This window comes from Patagioenas fasciata, unplaced genomic scaffold (genome assembly GCF_037038585.1).
Source record: "Patagioenas fasciata isolate bPatFas1 unplaced genomic scaffold, bPatFas1.hap1 Unplaced_280, whole genome shotgun sequence".
Taxonomy (NCBI): Eukaryota; Metazoa; Chordata; class Aves; order Columbiformes; family Columbidae; genus Patagioenas; species Patagioenas fasciata.
In genome coordinates this window covers 40,780-61,289 of record NW_027288711.1, presented here as the reverse complement: position 1 = coordinate 61,289, position 20,510 = coordinate 40,780, and the positions used below count along the sequence as shown (strand labels likewise).

The following is a 20,510-nucleotide window of genomic DNA, read 5'->3' as shown; positions in this document are numbered from 1 at the left end:
AGCACACCAGCGTTTGCCAAGCTGTTGATCCTGCTTACTCCTGAGGAACATTTCAAACTTGCTGGAAGATTACAGAAAATCTGGAGTGGAAATGTTGGGTTGTGACTGATACATAAAGGCAGCTTCGATTTACGTGTGCGGCGGGTTGGGGAGGTGTGGGGGAGGTGAGGGAAGACATTACCATGAATCATCCACAGCAGCAGATGAGCTGCCACCCACCTCCCCTGGCCCCGCCATGGACCCTTCCCGACCCCCTGCTTTGCTCCAATGCCAGGTTAATTTCTTTCTAATTGTAATTAGGGAGCCTAAATCAAAGTGGCAGAGGGACGTGCAGGGTACAGCCTGAACTGTGCAGACTGGCTGCAGCAGTGGCTGCAGATCGAGGGCAGCGGTGACACCGAACAGCAGGAGGGACATTTTACAGGTGACTGTCCAGTGGTTTCTGGCCTGCGATGGTTTAAATGAAATAGTGGCACTCCTCCCTGAGCTTTCAAGGCAGATATTTTCTGCAGTAACCATTCCTGAAAATGTTGTTTCATGTTGTCAAAGACCAGCAAGGCAATCTTCACCACAGCCTAGCAAGAGGTGACCTGTTCCCTTACAGATCAGCCCCTGCTTTTCCGCTCCCCAGTTTTATCCTGTCACATTATCAGAAGTTGAAAAGGTCCTACATGTTAGGTGGTAAAAGGTCCCATATGGGAATCCCAAAAGTGTTCTTTGCAGAACAAAACTCTTCTTTTAAACCCCAAGAGAGCCGTGTGCTGTGGATGCACAAGGTCAGGACAGAGGCGCTTTCCTCTCCCCGCTGCCGCGGTGTATCCGAGGGAAGCCCTGATGCCCTGAGACAGCAACTGTTTCTGATGCTAATAATGTCGGAGTGGTTCCCAAGGCGTGTGTCCAACACGTAAGGAACTGGCTGGAGGCAGAGGCGCTGAAGCGTTATTTTTGTTGACCCAGTCTCGGGATCACACACCTGTTCCAGGTGAGCCGTTCTGCATTTGCTGAGCACAAGCTTTGTCTTCAGTCAGATGGTGCCACCAGCTGTTCCTGATCTGGATCACAAAGAAATAGCTTGTCCTGGAGAAAAAAAGAAAAAAAAAAAGAGTTCTTGTCACAATTCACTGGAAGAGAGGCTTTTTTTTAATGTTTGCCTGATGTTTTTTCATGAAGACCAGCATCTCCCGAGGTATTTTCACATGCAGAGGAGAGCAATAGTTTTGTGGAGTTTTCATTTGCTCTGCAGTGCTGCTGCTCTATTCCCAGCCTTCGTGGTCTTCTTAACATTCATTATTTACTCCCCTTGAGACTCTGTATCCTCTCTCTCCTTGATTTTACCAACATTTTGTTCTGTCATTCAATGTCATTCTGTGCTTGTTCTCCCCTCAGTCTCACTAAAGCCATGACCCAGCGTTTAATGCATCTTGATTGCCCTGATATACTTTGAGCCACAAAAAAATATTTATAAGGATTTCCTAGGCATATTCAGGTGGTTTTCTCTGCATTGTATAATTCATGCCGCCTTTTGCCTTTGAGTAGCTACTCTACGTTTTTCTTATCCCTTATGATTCTCGGTGGGAATGAAGCTCGTGCGTAGGTCTGCAATCATTTTCAGTAGTGATAACTGATAACCCTTTTTTCACTTTAAAGCAAACTAGAACCGTATTGTGATATAGTAATATTTACGTATAGGCACATAGAGTTTTGCATGTTTGAGAGGAAAGCATTAATTAGAGTAATTTTTACTGTGTTGCTGGAGAAAACCGTTAGAGCAGGTGTCAAGTTCAGTGTTCATCACCATCTTCCTGTCACCCTCCCAGGCCTGTTTTCATCAGTCATGCGAGAGCTGGCCAACATCACGCATGACGGTCCCAAGTGGATGGTACTAGATGGAGGTATTGATCCAATGTGGATTGAGTCTCTTAATACTGTGATGGATGATAATAAGGTAATGAATATAAGTTAAAGAAGGAGATATTCTTTGACTGCATGGCATGGTTCAGCCTAAAAATGCAGATGCTGAAATAACACCTCCTAGAATAATGCGGTTGTGTTTCTTCAGATACACCAAACAATATCACATATAGAAAATGGTGCATGAGGGGAAATAGCTCAAATCATGGTTTCATTGTAATTTCCCTTCCTGGAACTGGGCTCATGGATAATCACAGATGTCCTGATTGTAACTCCAGGCCCTTCAAAAATAGGGTGGGGTCATAATTCCACACCTTTTTCCGCCGCTCGAAGGGAGTGCTGTTCCTTTGAGTCATGGAAGACAGTTCTGCTACCTGCTGGAAATCAGCTGCATTCCCTCAAGGAACTGTGCTGGCAGCAACCAAGCTTTTTAGTGCAAAGTGCTGAATGCTTTTCATTCCTGTTCCTGGGGAAGATGTCATTCTGTCTGTCTGTCTGTCTGCCCAATGCAGGTGCTGACCCTGGCGAGCAATGAGAGAATCCCTCTGAACCCAACGATGCGGTTGGTGTTTGAGATCAGCCACCTGCGCACAGCCACCCCAGCAACCGTGTCCCGAGCGGGTGAGTCCTGGCCTGAGCTCCGCACTGGGATTTGCCGTGAACCCAGGAGGATCTCGTGCCATTAACCAGTCTTCTGTTGGCCAACTTGACTCCTGTTGCAAGTACCCAACCTGAGATCACAGCGGCCGTGGGTGGACAGGGCAGGTTTCTGACAGACAAACTGAGGATCCTGACCCCAAATGCACATGTGGAGCTGTCATCATCCTGGAGATTTACCCAGAGCACTCTGACTGTTGGTGGGTGATCATGGCTTCAGCGTTGCTGAGTGCTCCTGTTGTGCAAAGCCCTTTGGATGGACTTTATGAGGAGAAGGACAGTATCTGTCTCAAAGAGTTCTTGATCTTCTGAAGAAGTGCATGAAGTATGGGAGAAGGGAATGGAGGTGTCCCCTAGTTTTACACATGGGGAAATGGGGCCCAGAGCAATGAAACTGCTCAGACAAGACAATGTTCTGAATTTAGGGCAAGGTCATGAAAAGTGCCGTGGTTTCAAGGGTGAAGTTTCTTCACTGTTCATGTTTCTACTCTGCAGTGGGGCAGGAAAAGGGGGCAGGTAATGGGACGTCCCGTCATATTTGATAGGGTTTTAGTTGTGTGAAAGTACCTGGTAAACTCTGCTGGAAGAAAGGAACAGTTTCTGCTATGTCTTTACTATATGTTCTCTCTTACCCTGGGCCTAAAGGGATCCTGTACATCAACCCGTCGGATCTGGGCTGGAATCCTCCAGTGAGCAGCTGGATCGACAGGCGAGAGATCCAGTCCGAAAGAGCCAACCTGACCGTTTTGTTTGATAAGTACCTGCCCATTTGCCTGGACACCCTCAGAACAAGGTACCATCTGATGAGTGATTGTGTCACCCGTGGTGAGGGCATGGGGACACCTGCCACTGTCCAGCCCAGCTGTGCTGCGCTGGGTTGTGCTGCACATGATCCTCCTTGCCCCTGGAAGCCCTGAGCATCATTGGCTTAAGCTCAGAGAACCAGCAGGGCGAGGTGGGCAAAGTGACGCTCCTGCCTGTATCGTGTTGGTCAGATCTGGTTTTCATCTGATTTTGATTTGATTTTTATTGTATTTCCTGTATCAACTCTCTATCTCTTGGAAAATAATTCCGGCAGATCCCAAAGAGAAAGCTTTTCAGCCTCCTGATGTGTCAGGCTAGACCTGAGCCCACTCCACAAGTTATTTTTCATTAAGAACTTGGGTATTTGGAAGGGTCCTAGTGCTTCTTGGCTTGATTTGGCTTTAAAGCAGTGTCCACAGGGAAGTCATGTGGTTCTTGCTTATCATCATGTGAAACCATTCTCTTTCTCATACTGTGGTGAGGACTGGCCAAAGTAGAGTCCCAGAAAACTTAAGGGAGCATCTCCCATCCTCTACTTGCTTCCTATAGTTGCACTTTCCTTTAAAAACAAAAGAAAAATCAGTGAGCATGGGAGATGTCAGCCAAAAGGGGGATGTGTCAGAAGGGTCTGGAATCAGGACTTAAACATTGTGCTAGGGAACTTCTCTCTGTGGGACCAAGTTGGTTTTGACTGTTGGTAGCAAAGTCAATCGGACGTTTCCCATTCTGTTTGCTGAACATTGTCTCAGAGCGTGAAATCCACGGGATTAGCTGCAGGCAACCCTGAGCTGAGTGTTTTGGTAGCTTGCTTAATTCAGAAATCGTAGAACCAACCTTTCAAATAGCTATAATTACTTTATGGAGGACTTCAGTGCAGCTACAATATTAGTTTGGAATTCTGTAAGTGTAGCTTAAATGAATGTAAAATGGCAAGATGAAAGGGTTTATTTTATTACTCCTCTATTTGACCGCTTTTGAACTCATCGTGCTCGCAGGAAATCATTGCCTTTAGCAAGTCTTCCATTCTGCTTCTTTCAAGAAGATCAAAGTTTTAAAATGCTTGAAACTTCTGATTATTGTTATTACTTGTATATGTGCCGGTGCCAGCGGGTCTGAGTGTGAGAATGGGTGTTCTCTTTATTGTACCTGGGAATAGGACACGTACCGCTGACAAGCAGAATGCCAGTGTTCTGAAAGAGCATTTCTAGTCTTCCTGGGTTGTGATGGACGTATTGCTTTCTAATTTCCATCCCTTAGATTTAAGAAGATTATTCCCATTCCTGAACAGAGTATGGTTCAGATGTTGTGCTACCTCCTTGAATGTCTCCTGGCAGAGGAGAACACACCTCCTGACTGTGCCAAGGAGCTTTATGAACTTTACTTTGTCTTTGCTGCCGTCTGGGCCTTTGGTGGATCAATGTTTCGAGATCAGGTAAGACGGAAGATGCCTCTTCAGCATCTTTCACACAGTTTGTTTGTGTGGTTTTGTGTTGTTTTGATTTCTTCATACTTTCTGAAACATAGTGCTATGCCAGTAATGCTGTTTTCCTGGGGCTCTCATATAGGTGATAATAAACTAGAAACACAACAATTCCTTTTACGAAAGGCCTCGTTATCCAGGGTGTAACACCACCGGAGAACAGCTGAGGGGTCAGTGGTAAAGGTGGAGGGATGTTTGCTTATGCAGATGCATTTCACTGGGGAGAAGCATAAGGTTAACTTATAGAAGCCCGTGGATGTGCATAATGTGATCAAATTAAGACTGATTTATCAGATGGATGTATCAGTGGAGCAGTCTTTCAGCCTTCTGACTGCACAGGTAGACGTGCTACATAACACAAACCAGCCGGTGTTTTGTCACCAGGGCAGAGCAGAGCCGGAGGAACAACCTCCCTTGACCTGCTGGTCATACTTTTCCTAAGGCACCCCAGGTGCCATTGACTTTCGTGGCCACAGGGGCACACCTACTCTTGGGTGGTTGCATCCCCTAGTCAGAGGACGCCTTATCCTCAGATCTAAAGTGTGTAGTCCTGATGTCTGGGTCTGCCCACACTGCACTGCTGTCAAGGGCTTGGAGATCCACGTCTGATCTCCGCTGGGCTTGTGTCAAACTCTGTGTTGTCTGGACTATGCGGGAGGTCTCTCCACGAATGTAACACCAGACACCCCTCCCCAGCTCGGGTGGAGGCACTGCCGTTCTTGATGGCTGCTCAAGCGCTCCCAGGGGTCTCTTTGTGTGTTTTCATGTACCTTAACGCCAGACCTAGAGTGTCTGCTGGTCTCTTCAGATTTGCTCCATGCCAAGGATCAGATGCTTCAGGAAGTGCTGAACAACACAGCTCAAGCTCAGCTGGGTGCTCACTTGGTGCCATCACACCTTGTGACCATTGAATGACCTGTGCGAGACCAGCTTCCTTGGTCCTTGTGGAGCCTCCATTTCCCATGTGCCAGCTGGGAAATACTCAGCCTTAGTGTTGCCAGTCTAGGATGACTTAAAGAAACAAAACAAAACACAATAAAGCCTGGGAAGCACTACTTGTCTTTGCTTCAGCAGTACAAGCGCAAGTATGCTGGTGTGCGGTGCTGTGGCAGCTGGCCGCTGTGTTCCCCATGCCGCACAGTCAGTCTCGGGTGCATCAGGCCGGGCTCCTGCCTGCGGTAGTGGCTCTGGGTGGGCTGCAGGAGCAGCTGCAGGCACAGCGACCCTCCGGGAGGCTCCGCCGGGAGCCTGGCTGTGCGTTACTGCCCGCGGTGCTCTGTAAATGTCAGAGCTGAGAGTGCGAGGATACAGCAGTCCGAGCAATGGGGAGCCTGATGAAAAATGATCCAATATAAAATCTGTTTATTGCTTTCCACCGAAGGTGCCCTTCGCGCTGACCTTTCGCGGCCGAAATGTCAGGAGAAACAGTCTGGGAGGCTTCCCACTACTCGGTGCTTGTTGGTGGGTAGCGGGGCCCCTGTATAAAAACAGATGATAGATTTGCCATTTCCTGGCTCTGAAATTAGCGGTAATCCATATGGGGTTTTTATTAAGGAAGTGGTTTGAATTCCACACCGTTCTGGCAATAGAGCTGGGGCTGGAGTGGCTCCATTTAACCGCGGGGTCAGGGAGGGCGGGCAGCGCGGCACAGCGCGCTTGCAGGCGGTTTGGCTGTGCGGGGTAAGGGCACCCTTGTGGGAAAGCTTTTAGCAGCCACGCACGTCCCGCTCCACTGCGGGCTACTCTGCTGCCGCTGCTGAGGAGTTATAACAACAGGAGAACGGAGAATTACAGGGATTCTGCCTCTCTGAATAGCATGAGTCTGCAAAATCGTGGATACTATTAATGTGTTTTTCAAATCCACTGGTCTTTTGAGGGACTGTGGCTCAGGAGGCTTTATGGAGGACACTTGGTTCAGTTCAGCAACAAACCCAGGTTTCCTTATGGAGGCCGAGCAGCCTATGGACAATGTGTTGGTGACCCCACATTGTATGGCTATGGGGAGGAGAGACCCGCAGACACCCCAGGAACAAACTGTGCTGTTAAAACGGGCTAAATGATGCGTCCGGTATTTCACAAACATCTTTCTCACAGCAATTTTCCTCTCCTCCTCCCCTCCACCTCTCTCCAGTTCCCATTGTCCACATGGGAAGGTGTTTGGGCAGAATGGCTGGCCCAATGTCATACAGGAGACCTAGGGCAGAGGAGGGGACTAAGCACATTTTGTGAGTCCTGACCCAGCATCTAAAGCAAAACTGTCACCCCAGTTGAAAAAATTCAGATGCTCCAAAATCTCCATGTGTAGAAAGATACAATGGGGAAAAGCAAGGAAACGGGTGCTTTGAGGGGAATGTGGCAGCGCAGAATCACGGCGGGGTCAGAGGGGCAGACCCTCGCTGCTGCTTTGGTACGCTGGGGTCTGCAGTCCTGCTTGTCTGAAACGTTGTGGCTTGAAAAGAAGCCAGAAGACAACAACTCACTCTGAATAGAGTGGTGTGATTGATGAGGAAAGGCTTTGGTATGCATGCTGTGACTGACCATGAGCACAGATGTAGACGGATGTTGTGTCCTTGTCTGTTGGAAGAAGTAGGCACCAAGAATCAATCAAGTGGTCTGTTTAGTCATAGGCACGTATTTCTCTTTTTCAAATTGATCCATCTATCTAGTCTCAGACATACCAAGAGTGATCAACACAGAGGATGAATTATTTAGATGAATAAATAGGACTGATGAGCAGAAATGAAGAAAATGAAAAATTAGGCTTAATAGCAGGAAAAATGATAAGAACTTTATGCTGTGGAATATATTTTAAGGACTAATCCCGCTCTGGTGGACTGGGATAGATAACATTCTCCATTACTAATTAATTGATCCAGATTAGTGTATTTTCTCCACTTTTTGTCTTATAGCTTGTGGACTACAGAGTGGAGTTCAGCAAGTGGTGGGTGGCAGAATTCAAGACTATCAAGTTTCCCTCTCAGGGCACAGTCTTTGACTTCTACATTGATCCAGAAACGAAGAAGTTTGAACCTTGGTCTAAACTTATTCCTCAGTTTGAATTTGATCCAGAAATGCCCTTACAGGTATGTGAACCTTGCACGTGTTTTGTCTGGGAAGAGCACATGCATTTTAGTGACTGTATGCAGGCATTTCAATTGAAGTCTCATTCGAGGTCAAGCACTTCATAATAAGAATGGCATTCCGTCCTGGTTTTGTTAAAAACAAGTTTCTCTTTTAGTGAATTTGCCTGTCAGGTAAAACCTTCATATCAGCTGCGTTTTCCTGGAGAACCAGATCCATGTTTTGGTAAACATAGCAATGGAATGTGAGGTTATTGATAAGGACAGATTCGCATCTCGCGAGAGGGGCAATGAGAAACAGGTGACCAAGAAACTGACAAACAGAGTATAACATCCCATTCACGTGAATACTTCATATAAAAGTGGGAGATCACGAGGATCTCGTCCATTTTGCTTATGGCCGAGATTAGGAGAGGACCTTGCTGGTCGTCCCTGCGAACTGAGGCCTCATGACAGACTGAATCCAGCTCCGGTTGGCTGCACAGTCCAGTCCAGGACTTCAGGTGCCAGCTCTGCAGTTGCTGGGGCTTTCAAGATTGGTTTTGTATATTTTGTATTATTTTCTCTATTCTTATTAGTAGCATTAGTAAAACATCTTTAATTTTTCCAATTCTCTTCTATCTATCCTTCTTTCCCTCCCAATCACCTGTCCTGAGTGGGAATGGGGGAGAGAGAGGGGCTGAAGGTGGGGGAGAGGGGGCTAACAACACATCTGCCATGGTTGTATTGTCACCCCACAATCAAAACCCTTGACACATTCTTTATGAAGTACAACTCAATTACCCATCTTTCTTTACTGTACTTTGACTGTGAAGACTCATCCTCCATCCATCTTCCAGAGCTGAGTGATGTACATGAGGCGCAGGCTCAGAGACACCTATGAGCCAGGGCTGGTGTGCCCAGGGTGCGGGATGGAGGTGCGTTTGGCCTGCAGAGAGAAGCAGGATGTGGGACAACGTAGTGACAAAGTCCCTGAGACACCATCTCGTCATTCTGCGTGGCTGAAAATAGGGTTGTTTATATGATTTGGACGAAAAATGAGAGTTGCTGCAGGTAGTGAATTGCGTTTGCCAGCTATGCCTTTCTTTCCTTTTAGAGGTGCCACAGTGAGCAGATGACTTGTAAAAATTGTTACCATTTTAGCAAAATGTGTGTTTGCGGGGAGATCCAGATGTTGCTCTCAGCATCCCGCTGTCATTGTTTCGTCTGTACAGATAGTTTGACTTGAATGGTTGGTAGCAGTGTATTGTTCCCTTCCTAGCGCCATCTAGAAACTCAGGTCACCGCACTCATTCCTGGCTCTCCCAGTTTGATGTCTCCTCAGAACATGGCAGTGGGGTGGTGCCACAGATGGGTACACTTACCTGCTCGTTTTGCCCCTCTCAGGCTTGCCTGGTGCCCACCACCGAGACGGTCCGTGTGCGGTACTTCATGGACAGGCTCCTGGAGCGCCGGCGCCCCGTGATGCTGGTGGGCAACGCCGGCACGGGGAAGTCTGTGCTGGTGGGGGACAAGCTCTGCTCACTGGATACAGACGCCTATGTGGTGAAGAAGGTCCCGTTTAACTACTACGCCACCTCTGCCATGCTGCAAGGTAAGACAATGGCTGAGATGTGGGACTTCTGCCTGGCAGGTCACCAAATTCCTGGGGTGTCCGTCGGGGTTTGGAGCTGGGTGTGCACTGTGGGCACTGCACTGGCACCCACTGACTCTTAAATCCCACTGTGAAACTCACTGGTCCGCAGACTCCTGGTTTTATGGAAAATGGCATTTCCCAACATGAGGGGTTGAATTCTGAACACCACGACTCTGGTTCAGGGCTGTGCAAAGCACACACTTAAATCTGCTGCTGTTCTCTACAGCACACAGCTCGTACTTGACTTGAGGTGTGTCTTTAATACGCTTGAATTTAAGCCCGTGCTGAATAGAATGGGTTGCTTGGCTGGGATCTAAGCTGTCCTCAGAGTGCAATGATGGGAATTGCATCCCAGTTGTCAGTGAGGACAGTGCTAATGGGGATGTGCAGGTGCTGCTGGTTCCTGGGCTGTCCCCCGCATCCTGATGCAGCCCCGTGTGCTCCCACGGAGCGGGTGCCACATCCCACCGCCCCAGGGGACACGGCTGCTGACCCTGGGAGGCTCTGACCTGGGGAAGCCCATGAGAATATCTTTGATGAGGATTTTGGCACATCAGTGAAAGATGAAGTTTGAGACCAGGATAAGGTCAGTTCTGCTGTGTAGTCTTTTCACAGATGAAGAGAAAGAGGGAATTGTTGAAAAGTGACTCATTTTGGAATGGTATTTTCACTTTCAGTTGACCTAAAGAGAGAGGATAATTTTCTACATGTATTTATTAATCAGGAATGAAACAACCTTGCTTGTTTTGAGTTGAACAACAGCTGTGGGTCACTGTAAACCAAAATAACTTCCTTTATGGAGTTTGGTCTGACCCAACTGTCCTGAAATCCCTTTACTCCCTCTACAGGACCAGCACCAGTGAGACCAAGGTTTTAACCTTCACCATGTGGGTTTTTCCTGGCCAGGTGGCCCTGGGGCGAACACGCTCACGGCCATGAGCATCACAGCCCCTGTCTGTGCTCTGCTGGGCTCCCGACACTGCAGATGTTTTAAGGAAGGTGTCAGAGTTTAAAGTTGCCCTGTGGGACTGATCCACTCGCAGAGGTGACAGCACAGGCTCAGCCCACGCTGTGTCACCTGGGGCTGTGTCGTGGAGTCACGGCAGCTTTCTGGGGCAGGTCTGAAGGGTTTTGGGTCTTGCTAGTGTGTGATGGCTGCAGTCTCCCTCCTCCCTCCCAGGTGCCCCTTTGCTTTTTTCCCTGTGTTGGGGTCTCTGCAAAATGCCCTTGAGCTGCTAAATGGGCTGAGCTGTCTGGCTGTCTGTCTGTCTGTCTGTCTGTCTCTCTGTCCAGCTGCCTGGGTGGGGGACAAAGATGCTGAGGGACCTAGAGATTCTTTCTTATGGGGAGAGACTGAGAGCTCTGGGGCTGTTGAGCTGGAGAAGAGAAGCTGAGAGGGATCTGATCAATGGGATCAATATCTCAGGGTGGCTGTCAGAGGATGGACCAGACTCTGTTCAGTGGTGCCCAACGCCAGGGTGAGGGGCAGCGGGCACAGACTGAAACACAGGAGGCTCCATCTGAACATGAGCAGAAACTTGTTTGCTGGGAGGTGCCAGAGCCTGGCCCAGGCTGCCCAGAGCGGGTGTGGAGTCTCCTTCTCTGAGACATTGAAACCCGCCTGGACCCACCTGTGTGATCTGCTCTGTGACCCTGCGTGAGCAGGGCTTGGACTGGGGATCTGCAGAGGTCCCTTCAGCCCAACCAGCCTGGGATCCTGTGATTCTGTGAATGTGCAGCCGTTTGTCTCCAGCTGGATGGGCGAGTGTGTGCAGGTGTTATTTGTACAGGCAGACCTGGCACCGTGTCCCTGGTCATGAGCTGTGGGCTGAGTCAGTGATTTTCTTCCCCTGCACAGAGGAGCAAGTTGTCTTGTGTGTGGATGAAGATGTGGTCGTGAGATTTGCATTGAGAAGCATGATTTATACTGCTTGGCCTGGATCCCTGCTGCTCATTTTTTAGAGTTAATTTGTCCCTTTTTGTGTAGTTTGTCACTTGGCTGCTTTATTCTTTTCCCCAGCAGGCACATCTTTAAATTTGTAAAACATGGGCACAAAGTAATTTTGGATTTTTTCTTACTTAAAAAAGATCCTAACCTGAGTTCCAGTAGTTCCTTAGACAAGGTGCCTGTTGCTGCAGAGATGTATAAGATGCAGCCCTTAGGGGAAGCAGAGTTGTTGTTCAACCCATCCCTGCATCCTGTGGCTTCCAGAAGCGCCATGTGCACAGGGGTTAAAAGGAGCCCAACACTCTCTCTGCCTGAACCTGGGGCCAGTTTGGGGATTTTCTGTAGTTTATTGTGACTAAATACCACATTCTGTGGCATTTGCCCTGGGCCTCGCTCTGCTTCGTGCCCTCTTGGGCCTCTGCCCCTCCATCAGATGTAGCCCTGACTTCTGTCATTCAGAGAAATTGCAATAAATCTTGTGGTTTTTTTGTTTGGGTTCTTTTTTTCCCTCTCCCTTGCTCACCAACCAGAAGGTACGAGGTGTCCAGACTGTTTCTTTGAGGTGCTGGTTTGAGTATGTGTCAGGATCTCACACAGACACACCGCCCCTTATTATTATTGTGAGATACGGCTTTGAATTAAAATACCACTTCCACGAACATGTCACTTGATCCCCAGTGATTGCATTTCAGTGTGATGAATCTCTTGCATACTTGTTTAACCTCAAAAAGGGCTGATTTTATATGTTAATTAGGGACTAATTAAATTTAAATTAAATGCTTATTTGAAACACTTAATTTAACTTGCTACCAGAAATTTCAAATATTGTGGTTTTATTGAACGGGGAGAGAGGCTCCGCTGAGGAAAGATTCATCATTTTTCGTAGCACAATCCATTCCTTTGTGCAGCACCTGTCTGTGACAAGAAATCAGCTGCGTTTTGAGTGGTGAGCAAGGCAAGCTGTCTGCAGTGCACCCAAGCAGGAAAAACCCAGCGTTTTGAAAGGTCTGTGATCTGAAACAAACCAACGGAATATAAATCTTCCTTAACAACTTTTGCACGTGATAATAAATGGCTTAAAAAAACTCCCAGTCCCGTTTACATTTGCCAGTCTTCCCTAATTACAAAGAATTGCTACTTACCGTGTGCTGCTTTATAGCACCTTATAGGTCTGTTGCCAACCCAAAACTGCTAATGAAACAAATTCTTCGAGTAAGCACAGGGCAGAAAACCCACCCGGGGTCTGGGCAGAGGAGCGTTGCTTCCGTTTGCTTTTCCACTTACTGAGACAGTAAAGGTTGCCTGGGCTGCAATCAGAGGAATCAATAACCTATAGAACATGATGTGCAGCGACGTGGGGTGATTTTTATTAAATATCAGCCCAGGATTATAAATATTCCCCACGTTTTATGAGCTAGAGCAACATATGACCCCAGCCTTCTGCTAAAACAAATTAAAGTCTTCCAAGGCTTTGAAATGCGAAACTGTTCTCTCCGTGCTTTCCTTTGCGTGTGCGTGACCCTACTTGAAACTAGGTGGTAATTTGACAGCTCGTGTTGGAATTAAGTCTTGTCACATTATCTGGAGGGTTGGGTAACGCTGGTGAGAAGATCAGGGAACTTATGATTATTTGATGCATTTAAATAAAAGTGTCATGTTGGTTGTTCTGAAGATGTCCAGGAATTTGGCCCTGAGATCGCCTATTTTTGTCTAACAGGGTAAAAGATGCGTATATTCACAAAACCAGCAGCTTTGCTCGTGGGCTTCTGTGCCCACAGCATCCATCTCCCTTTCTCCATCGCAGCGCCCAGTGCCTGCTGCCCTGGCCACGCTGCAGTTGCCGCATCGCCGGGGCAGGCAGCAGGGGATGCTCACTGCTCTGGCACAGCCACCTCTGCAAGCAAGATTTCGTTTAAAAAATTATGCAGAAGAGATTCAAAAGGCTTTATCTTGCATGAAAAGCTCTTGTTTGCTCTGAGGTAGACATGTTTTGTAGCAGACGAAGTTTGTTGTATTTTTGTTTGGAAGGAAGAGTTGAGAGCTTTCTGATTTAAGTCAAACCAAAGTGCTGACCAAGGGTCCCTGCAGGGCTCCCAGCTGCACTGTAGAATCATAGAATCAGTTTGGTTGGAAGAGACCTTCAGGATCATCGAGTCCAACCGTAACCCAGCTCTAGCACTCTAGTCCCTGAGAACCTCATCTCCACGTCTGTCCAACCCTCCAGGGCTGGTGACTCCAGCACTGCCCTGGGCAGCCTGTTCCAATGCCCCACAGCCCTTTGGGGAAGAAATTGTTCCCCAGATCCAGCCTCAGCCTCCCCTGGTGCAACTTGAGACCATTTCCTCTGCTCCTGGCGCTTGTTCCTGGGGAGCAGAGCCTGACCTCCCCTGGCTCCAAGCTCCTTTCAGGCAGTTCAGAGATCAGAAGGTCTCCCCTCAGCTCCTGTTCTCCAGCTGAACCCCCAGGCCCCTCAGCTGCTCCTCATACAGCTGCAGCTGGGGGACATCTCAGCTCCTTGAGGGGCCGCTGTAGCTACACACAGCACAGCATTGAGCTGGGCTGAGAAATCATTTTTATTTTGCAGCAGTTGCTCTCCCAGTAGATGAGCTTTGCACCTCTGCCTCCCTACAGGTATGCTTGAGAAACCTCTGGAGAAAAAGGCTGGTAGGAATTATGGCCCTCCAGGTACCAAGAAGCTCGTGTACTTCATTGATGATCTCAACATGCCCGAGGTGGACGCTTACGGGACAGTGCAGCCCCATACGCTGATCCGGCAGCACCTGGACTACGGCCACTGGTAGGAGCCTGCTTGGGCTTGGTTGTCGGAGACCTTTTTGTTCAGCTCCAGTGCTGGGGAGTGGGTTTGAGAGAATCTCAAAGCGTGGGTCCCTCTTCCCATTGCATACTGCTGGGCTAGAGCTGGTTGGGAGGCTCTGGGTGAACTGAGAGTTGAGCACCCTCAGGGCTTCCCCTGTCCCCAGCAAACAAATTCACTTAGAATCACAAAACGTCCTGAGCTGGAAGGGACCCGCAAGGATCATCGAGTCCAGCTCCTGTCCCTGCACAGGACAACCCCACAGTTCACACCGTGTGTCCGAGGACGTTGTCCATCGCTTCTTTAATACCGCTTGATTGCTTACTCATAGCTGGGTTGAGAGGAGCTTTGCTCTGCTCTTGCTGTGGCTTGTGACTGTGGTCCCAGTGCAAAGCCTGCGAGGGGAGCGCGATGCTCGGCCTTGCTGCCCCGCGACGCTGAGAGCAGAGGCGGCTGTGGATTTGGCCTCAGCTGGGGTGAACCCCCCTGCTGTGAGCACCTAACATTGTCTTCTGTCAGGCAGCAGCAAACAACCATTATCTAGGCAGAGGTGATTTGAAGGAAAAGCAGTGACTGTTTTGGAAGGAGATTGGTGTGTTTTACACTTTAGCCAGCAGCTCTGTGTGGGACATGAATATTTGCATCTCTCCACAGGGAATACAGGGCAGGGACGCATTGCAATTTCCACTCTCCTCAGCTGTGTGCATGCCTGAGCTCTGCCAAAAGCTTCCGAGGAACAGAGACAGTGGAGCGGAGGCAGAAATCTTGGGCTGTGGGTGTCAGGGAAGTCAGGCAGATAGAGGGTGAGGGAGCTTCGAGGGAGCGTTGGAGGCACAAGGGGCTGCAGCGAGGAGTAGGGGGATGCAGTGAGGCGCAGAGGGATGCAACGAGGTGTGGGGGATGGAGTGAGGCATGGGGGATGCAGCGAGGTGCGGTGGGATGCAGCAACGTACAGGGGATGCAGCGAGGTGTGGTGGGATGCAGCAACGTACAGGGGATGCAGCGAGGTGCGGGGGGATGCAGCAACGTACAGGGGATGCAGCGAGGTGCGGTGGGATGCAGCAACGTACAGGGGATGCAGCGAGGTGCGGGGGGATGCAGCAACGTACAGGGGATGCAGCGAGGTGCGGGGGGATGCAGCAACGTACAGGGGATGCAGCGAGGTGCGGGCGGATGCAGCAACGTACAGGGAAACACCCCCTGGGACTAACTGGGGGGACGGGGTGAGGGGGTAACCAGGGGGCTGTGCAAGAAGCCGGGCTGACTGTCGGCAGCCGGAGGAGGGGAGCGCTTTGCTCTGGGTCGGGGGACCCAGAACTGGGGGGACGCAGCAGCTCCGCGCCCCGCCCCGGGGGACCCACAGCCCCATCTCGCAGCACTTTGCAGCCGCAGGAAAGCGCCCGGCACTTCCGGTTGATGGGCGCTCTGGTCACGCCCACAGCCCTCGGCTGGCAGACGGGGCCCTCGTTTAGTGAAACGCCTGGGAGCGGAGAAGCTTCTGGAGCACTGACCGTATACGGGCCCAGCTCGGATTCCCTTGGGCTTGACAAGGAGGCTGTGGGACCTTCCGGCGGTTTCGGTGCGGGGCTGCGGGCGGAGCGTTGTCCTCAGACTGCGGACCCTGCGGGAGCTGCCCGGGCAGAGCCCCCCCCGCCCCGCCGGCCGGTGGTTGTGTCTGCTGGGGACCCTGCGGAGCCGCCAGCTTTCGTGAGTGGGGATGTGCCTTTGGAATTGTCATTCAAAGGGTAGATGAGCACAGCTCGGCTTCAGCCAGGACGCCTCTGTGCCTTTAGTTTTTGTTTTTCCCTCACCTTCCCTTTCGTGCGGAGCGGCCCGGCCCGGCCCGGGACGGGGGGGTGTGGGTGTGTGTGCTGAGGGAACACCTCGTACCCAGCAGCCTGCTCCGTGCCGCTGCTCCTTGTCCCCGCATTTATATACGATACACAAATGTAAAGCAAACGGGGGGGGTGCGTGGGAGCAGGAGCGGCTGGGGGCTCCCGGGCCGGGCCTGACGCCTGCAGCGCCTCACGCTTTCCCGCTCCCGTCGCGCCGCCATCTTGGGCGCGGGCAGTGAAGCCGCCGCACTGAGGCCGTGCCCTGTGCCGCCGGGGAGGAGGGGAGCTGGTCGCTCTGGGAGCCGCTCTTGGGAAGCGGGCGGCGCACCCCGCCGAGGAGGGGGAGTTAACGTCCTTCGAGTCCTCCTCCTCGGGTACCGGCGCCGATCGGGCGGTGGCTGATGAGGTGTCTGTGGCGGGGCGGGGAGAGCGCGGCCGCTGTGCCCTCACTAGAGATGGCGGCGGGGCGGTCTCTGGCGCGGACAGGACGGCGGCCGCGGGGAGCGGCGCTCCAGCCCTATCTGTGATAATAAGAATTAAAAGTGTATGGGGAAGGAATATATTAGTGGAAGATTCCCCAGCTTATTTATTAGAGACAAACGTTTTACAGGCTCTGGGTGTGGAAGCACAGTTACTGCCTGGGGGGGTGATAAGGAGAAAATTTGAGAGCTATTCTATTACCTGGAAGTTTGTGTTGGTTTTGGCCAGGGTGGAGTTAATGTTCTTTGTGGTACCTAGTATGGGACTATGTTTTTTGATTCGTGCTAAAACCAGTGTTGATAATACAGAGATGTTTTTGGTACTGTTGAGCAATGCTTGCACAGGGTGGCCTGTTCTGCCTCCCACACTGCTCCACCAGCAAGTGGGCTGGGGGGAAGCGACAGCCAGTGGCACACTTATCTAAGCTCTTAGAGCCAGTGTCTTGAGTGTGTGCAAACTGCAGCAGTCACCGCTCTTCTGGTGAAAGAAAGCAGGAAATTAAACCCTGCTGCTTTCCTGAGGAGAGATGACAATGGGCTGCACCTCCTCATAGATGGGACTTCAGGGATAATTCAGGGGAAAAGACACAATGGGTGTGCCATCGTTGAAGGTGTGAGTGGTGAAATAAGAAACGGGCAGGTTACCTAATAACTGGTCAGCTCAAACATGCCAGCTATACGCTGTCAATCAGGCACTGCAGATGTTAGATGGAAAAGAAGGTACCATCTGTAACGGTTCTAGATATGCATTTGGAGTAGTGCACACCTTTGGGAAAATCTGGGAAGAATGGGGTCTAATTAATAGCAAAGGGAAAGAATTGGTTTGTGAAGAACCAGTTGGACAAGTGTTACATAATCTGATGTCACCAATAGAAGTGGCTGTAGTACATGATGTCCATTGGGACATCAGAGGGGAAACTCCTTTTGTGTCAGGGGAGATTGGTTATCAGATGAAATGGCCTGAGAAGCAGCCTTAAAACCTGAAGTGATAACTGTAAGTTATCTCACGCTTGAGGTCCTGGCCTCACAGGAAATTCCAGTTTTTGATGAAAAATAAGAAGAAGTCCTCCAAGAATTAGGAGCCAGGGAACAGAGTGGGAAATGGGTACTCCCAGATGGTAGAGAAATGTTAAATAAGCAAATCATGAGGGAGGTATTAGCGATTCTACATCAGGAGAGTTATTGGGGAACACCAGCAATGTGTGACGTAATACGGGAATTTATGCTATAGCCAAGCAAATTTGTGAAAGATGGGTGGTTTGTAAAAGAAGAAATAAAAAGGCACTTAAAAAGCAGCCTGCAGGAGGGCAGGGTCCAAGTTTACAACTCTCTCAAAATATTCAAGGTGATTTGCCTGTAGCTGGTGGAATTAAATACATACTAGTGTTGGTTGATCACCTTGCCAGCTGGGGAGAAGCTTTCCTCCTGAGCACTGCCGCAGCAGCAGTGGTAGCAAAAGTTTAATAACAGGTGGACCTCCACAGTTTGAAACTAAGGATTGATTTCTCAAAAACTGTATACTCGGGTTGTCTTGCCTATCTTCTCTCAGGCACAAGGCCGTCTGGCACAAACTCTGCCTTTAGAGTTTTCAGCTCACAAGTTTCAGCCTGAAAACTGGGTCCTGGTCAAATCCTGGAAAAAAACGGAAGCTTCAGCCAGATTGGGAAGGAGCATTTCAAGTTCTGCTGCTCACCGAGACAGTGGTACGACCAGCTGAGAAAGGGTGGACTCATTAGACACGGGTTAAAGAGCCAATCGAACCTCCAAAGGACAATGACGAGTGGCAAGTATTGACAACTGATGACCCCCTTCGACTAAAGATACAGAGATGAAAATGAAATGAAACCTTTGGGGATTGTTCATCCTGTGTATGTAGAATTTACAAATGGGTTACTTAACAAACGTCACTGAAACTGAAGGTTCCCTAACAATTTGAGTAGATGATTGCCACATCCTTAACTGTGGGGATGTACAGAGCTAAAGAGAATGGAGTTATGAAAAGAAACGTGTCCAAGGGGCCTGAGTCTAAGGATGATTTAAAGAAGTGCACAGTTTTTGTTACTGTCTCTCATTGCCCCTCCTGGTACAGTGTTATTTGGAGCACAGAGTTTAGGGGATGGACCGTGAGCAATGAACGGTTATAGAGTTGAAAAGAAAAATGACCCTATCTAAAGGACAGTCTCTCCCAGGATGTGAGTCTCTGCAGTGCAACCCTTTGCTAATTGCAAGACAGAGAGCAGATGATTCAGTAAGTGGGGTTTATGGATCACAAATAGACATTAGTAGAAAAGATGCCCTGGGAAGGTTCAAAATATATGGAGGTACAAATGCCTGGGTAGAATGGATCAAATATATGGTGCAAAGCCTAAACGAGCAATTGCTGTGCCTGTGCAGCAGGAAGGCCTGTGGCCCAAGTGGTACCCTTCCCTCTGGGGTGGAGCGAAGATTGACAGGGGATGGAGTGCGTCTTAGCCTTATGCCAAGACTCTACGGCATGGAGAAATAAGTCGTGTCATACTCTCTCCCTACTGTTTCCAGCTTTGCAGGGAAAAATATCAAAATTCCCCTGGCATTTTCAGGAATAATTGAAAATCATACTGCCTGTCTCTCACGACGCGGCAGGAATGATACCAAGTTCCTAGGAACATGAGTAGGTGTGCAGAGACACGGGAAGTTGGTCCTCATATGTCCTCAGATGCTTCTTGAGTGGATCTTTGGTGGTACTGTGGGAAGATGACACTTCATTCCATTTTATCCCCCACTGGGAAGGTACCTGTGACGTCGTACAATTGGAAATTCCTTTTACCCTGGCATTTGAACACTGTGATCCATCAGGGCAACAGAAAAAGGAGTTGAGGGCTTTCCTCTGATGACAGGGTTTATTTCAATTAGATTGGGGTCCCCAGAGGAGTCCCCAAGGAACACAAAGCAAGAAGTCAAGTTAGCTGCGGGTTGTGAGTCCTTTTTGTTTTGGTAGGTAACTACAAACAAGAATGTAGACGGGATAAATAACATTTATTTATAAGTTATACTAGACAAGCAGTTAAAGGAATCACCAAACAATTAGATGCTACTAGTAGAATGGCATGGGAAAATAACATGGTCCCAGATACGATGTTGGCAGAAAAAGGTGATATATGTCTAACCACAGCTTCAGCAGAAGAATTGGCTGAGAATTCAGGTGTAGATAGTCCACTCATGGGATTGTTAGAATCTTGGTTTGGAATATTGAGAGAAATTACTTCTTTAATCGAAGTAACAGAAGCACTGATTTCTATAGCATGCTACATCATTGCGTGTCTGCGAGGACTTGTTCAACACCTTATTGGACAGCTCTATCAAAGCAAGTGCCTTTAGGGCCACTGCCATGCTCAGATAAAATGATCCTGCTAGAAGAACAAGAAGAAAGAAAGAACAGCAAATGCATAACTCCAGAAGAAAAACGTGAAATCGTGTTGTCTAGGCTTGAAGCCACCTATACAACTGTATCATAAGAAAATGCAAAACCTCCTCCATTTCAGTCCTGCAGCTCAGCACTAGTTTTTCCTCTTCCCTCCCTTTGTCCTGCTCCCTTTGCTTTCTCCCTTTGTTCCATATCCTTCTGCACAAAACCACCGTGACTCAGCCTAAGTAGATCTGCCGCTTATTCTTTTGTAGTGCCAGCAGATTGTGGAAGTAGAGTATAAAACCCATCCTTATGGAGAGATCTTTGCATTTTAGGCTTAGTCTAAGTGTCTCAAGTAGCCGGGGTTTTTGACTGGGCCTAATCCATCAGGTCTGATGGCTTCCCTGCTCGTCTCCAGATGTATGTGGTAGAAAATATAAAGCAAGGAAACGTCCTTTGGCCCAGCCTTGCCTTATTTCT

At 49.1% G+C, this 20,510-nt stretch overlaps 1 protein-coding gene across 9 annotated transcripts in view; it reads left to right on the top strand.

The window, feature by feature from the left end:
• The first annotated feature begins 43 nt into the window (after positions 1–43).
• The window catches only part of LOC139826824 (dynein axonemal heavy chain 9-like), a 35,884-nt gene continuing 15,417 nt past the window's right edge, over positions 44–20,510 (top strand). For 5 of the 9 annotated variants that reach the window (XR_011736951.1, XR_011736953.1, XR_011736952.1 and 2 more), the window contains exons 1-8: positions 690–1,945; positions 2,424–2,532; positions 3,214–3,361; positions 4,630–4,804; positions 7,762–7,935; positions 9,319–9,526; positions 14,148–14,313; positions 18,195–18,428. Coding sequence is in view for 4 of the 9 variants with exons in the window: in XM_071803234.1 (XP_071659335.1) it covers positions 1,706–1,945; positions 2,424–2,532; positions 3,214–3,361; positions 4,630–4,804; positions 7,762–7,935; positions 9,319–9,526; positions 14,148–14,313; positions 18,195–18,228 (1,254 nt within the window). In the remaining 5 variants the exon portion in view is untranslated. Of the gene's footprint in view, positions 425–689; positions 1,946–2,423; positions 2,533–3,213; positions 3,362–4,629; positions 4,805–7,761; positions 7,936–9,318; positions 9,527–14,147; positions 14,314–18,194; positions 20,485–20,510 lie in introns of those variants that run through there. The other 4 variants (XM_071803237.1, XM_071803234.1, XM_071803235.1 and 1 more) reach the window with 4 other exon arrangements.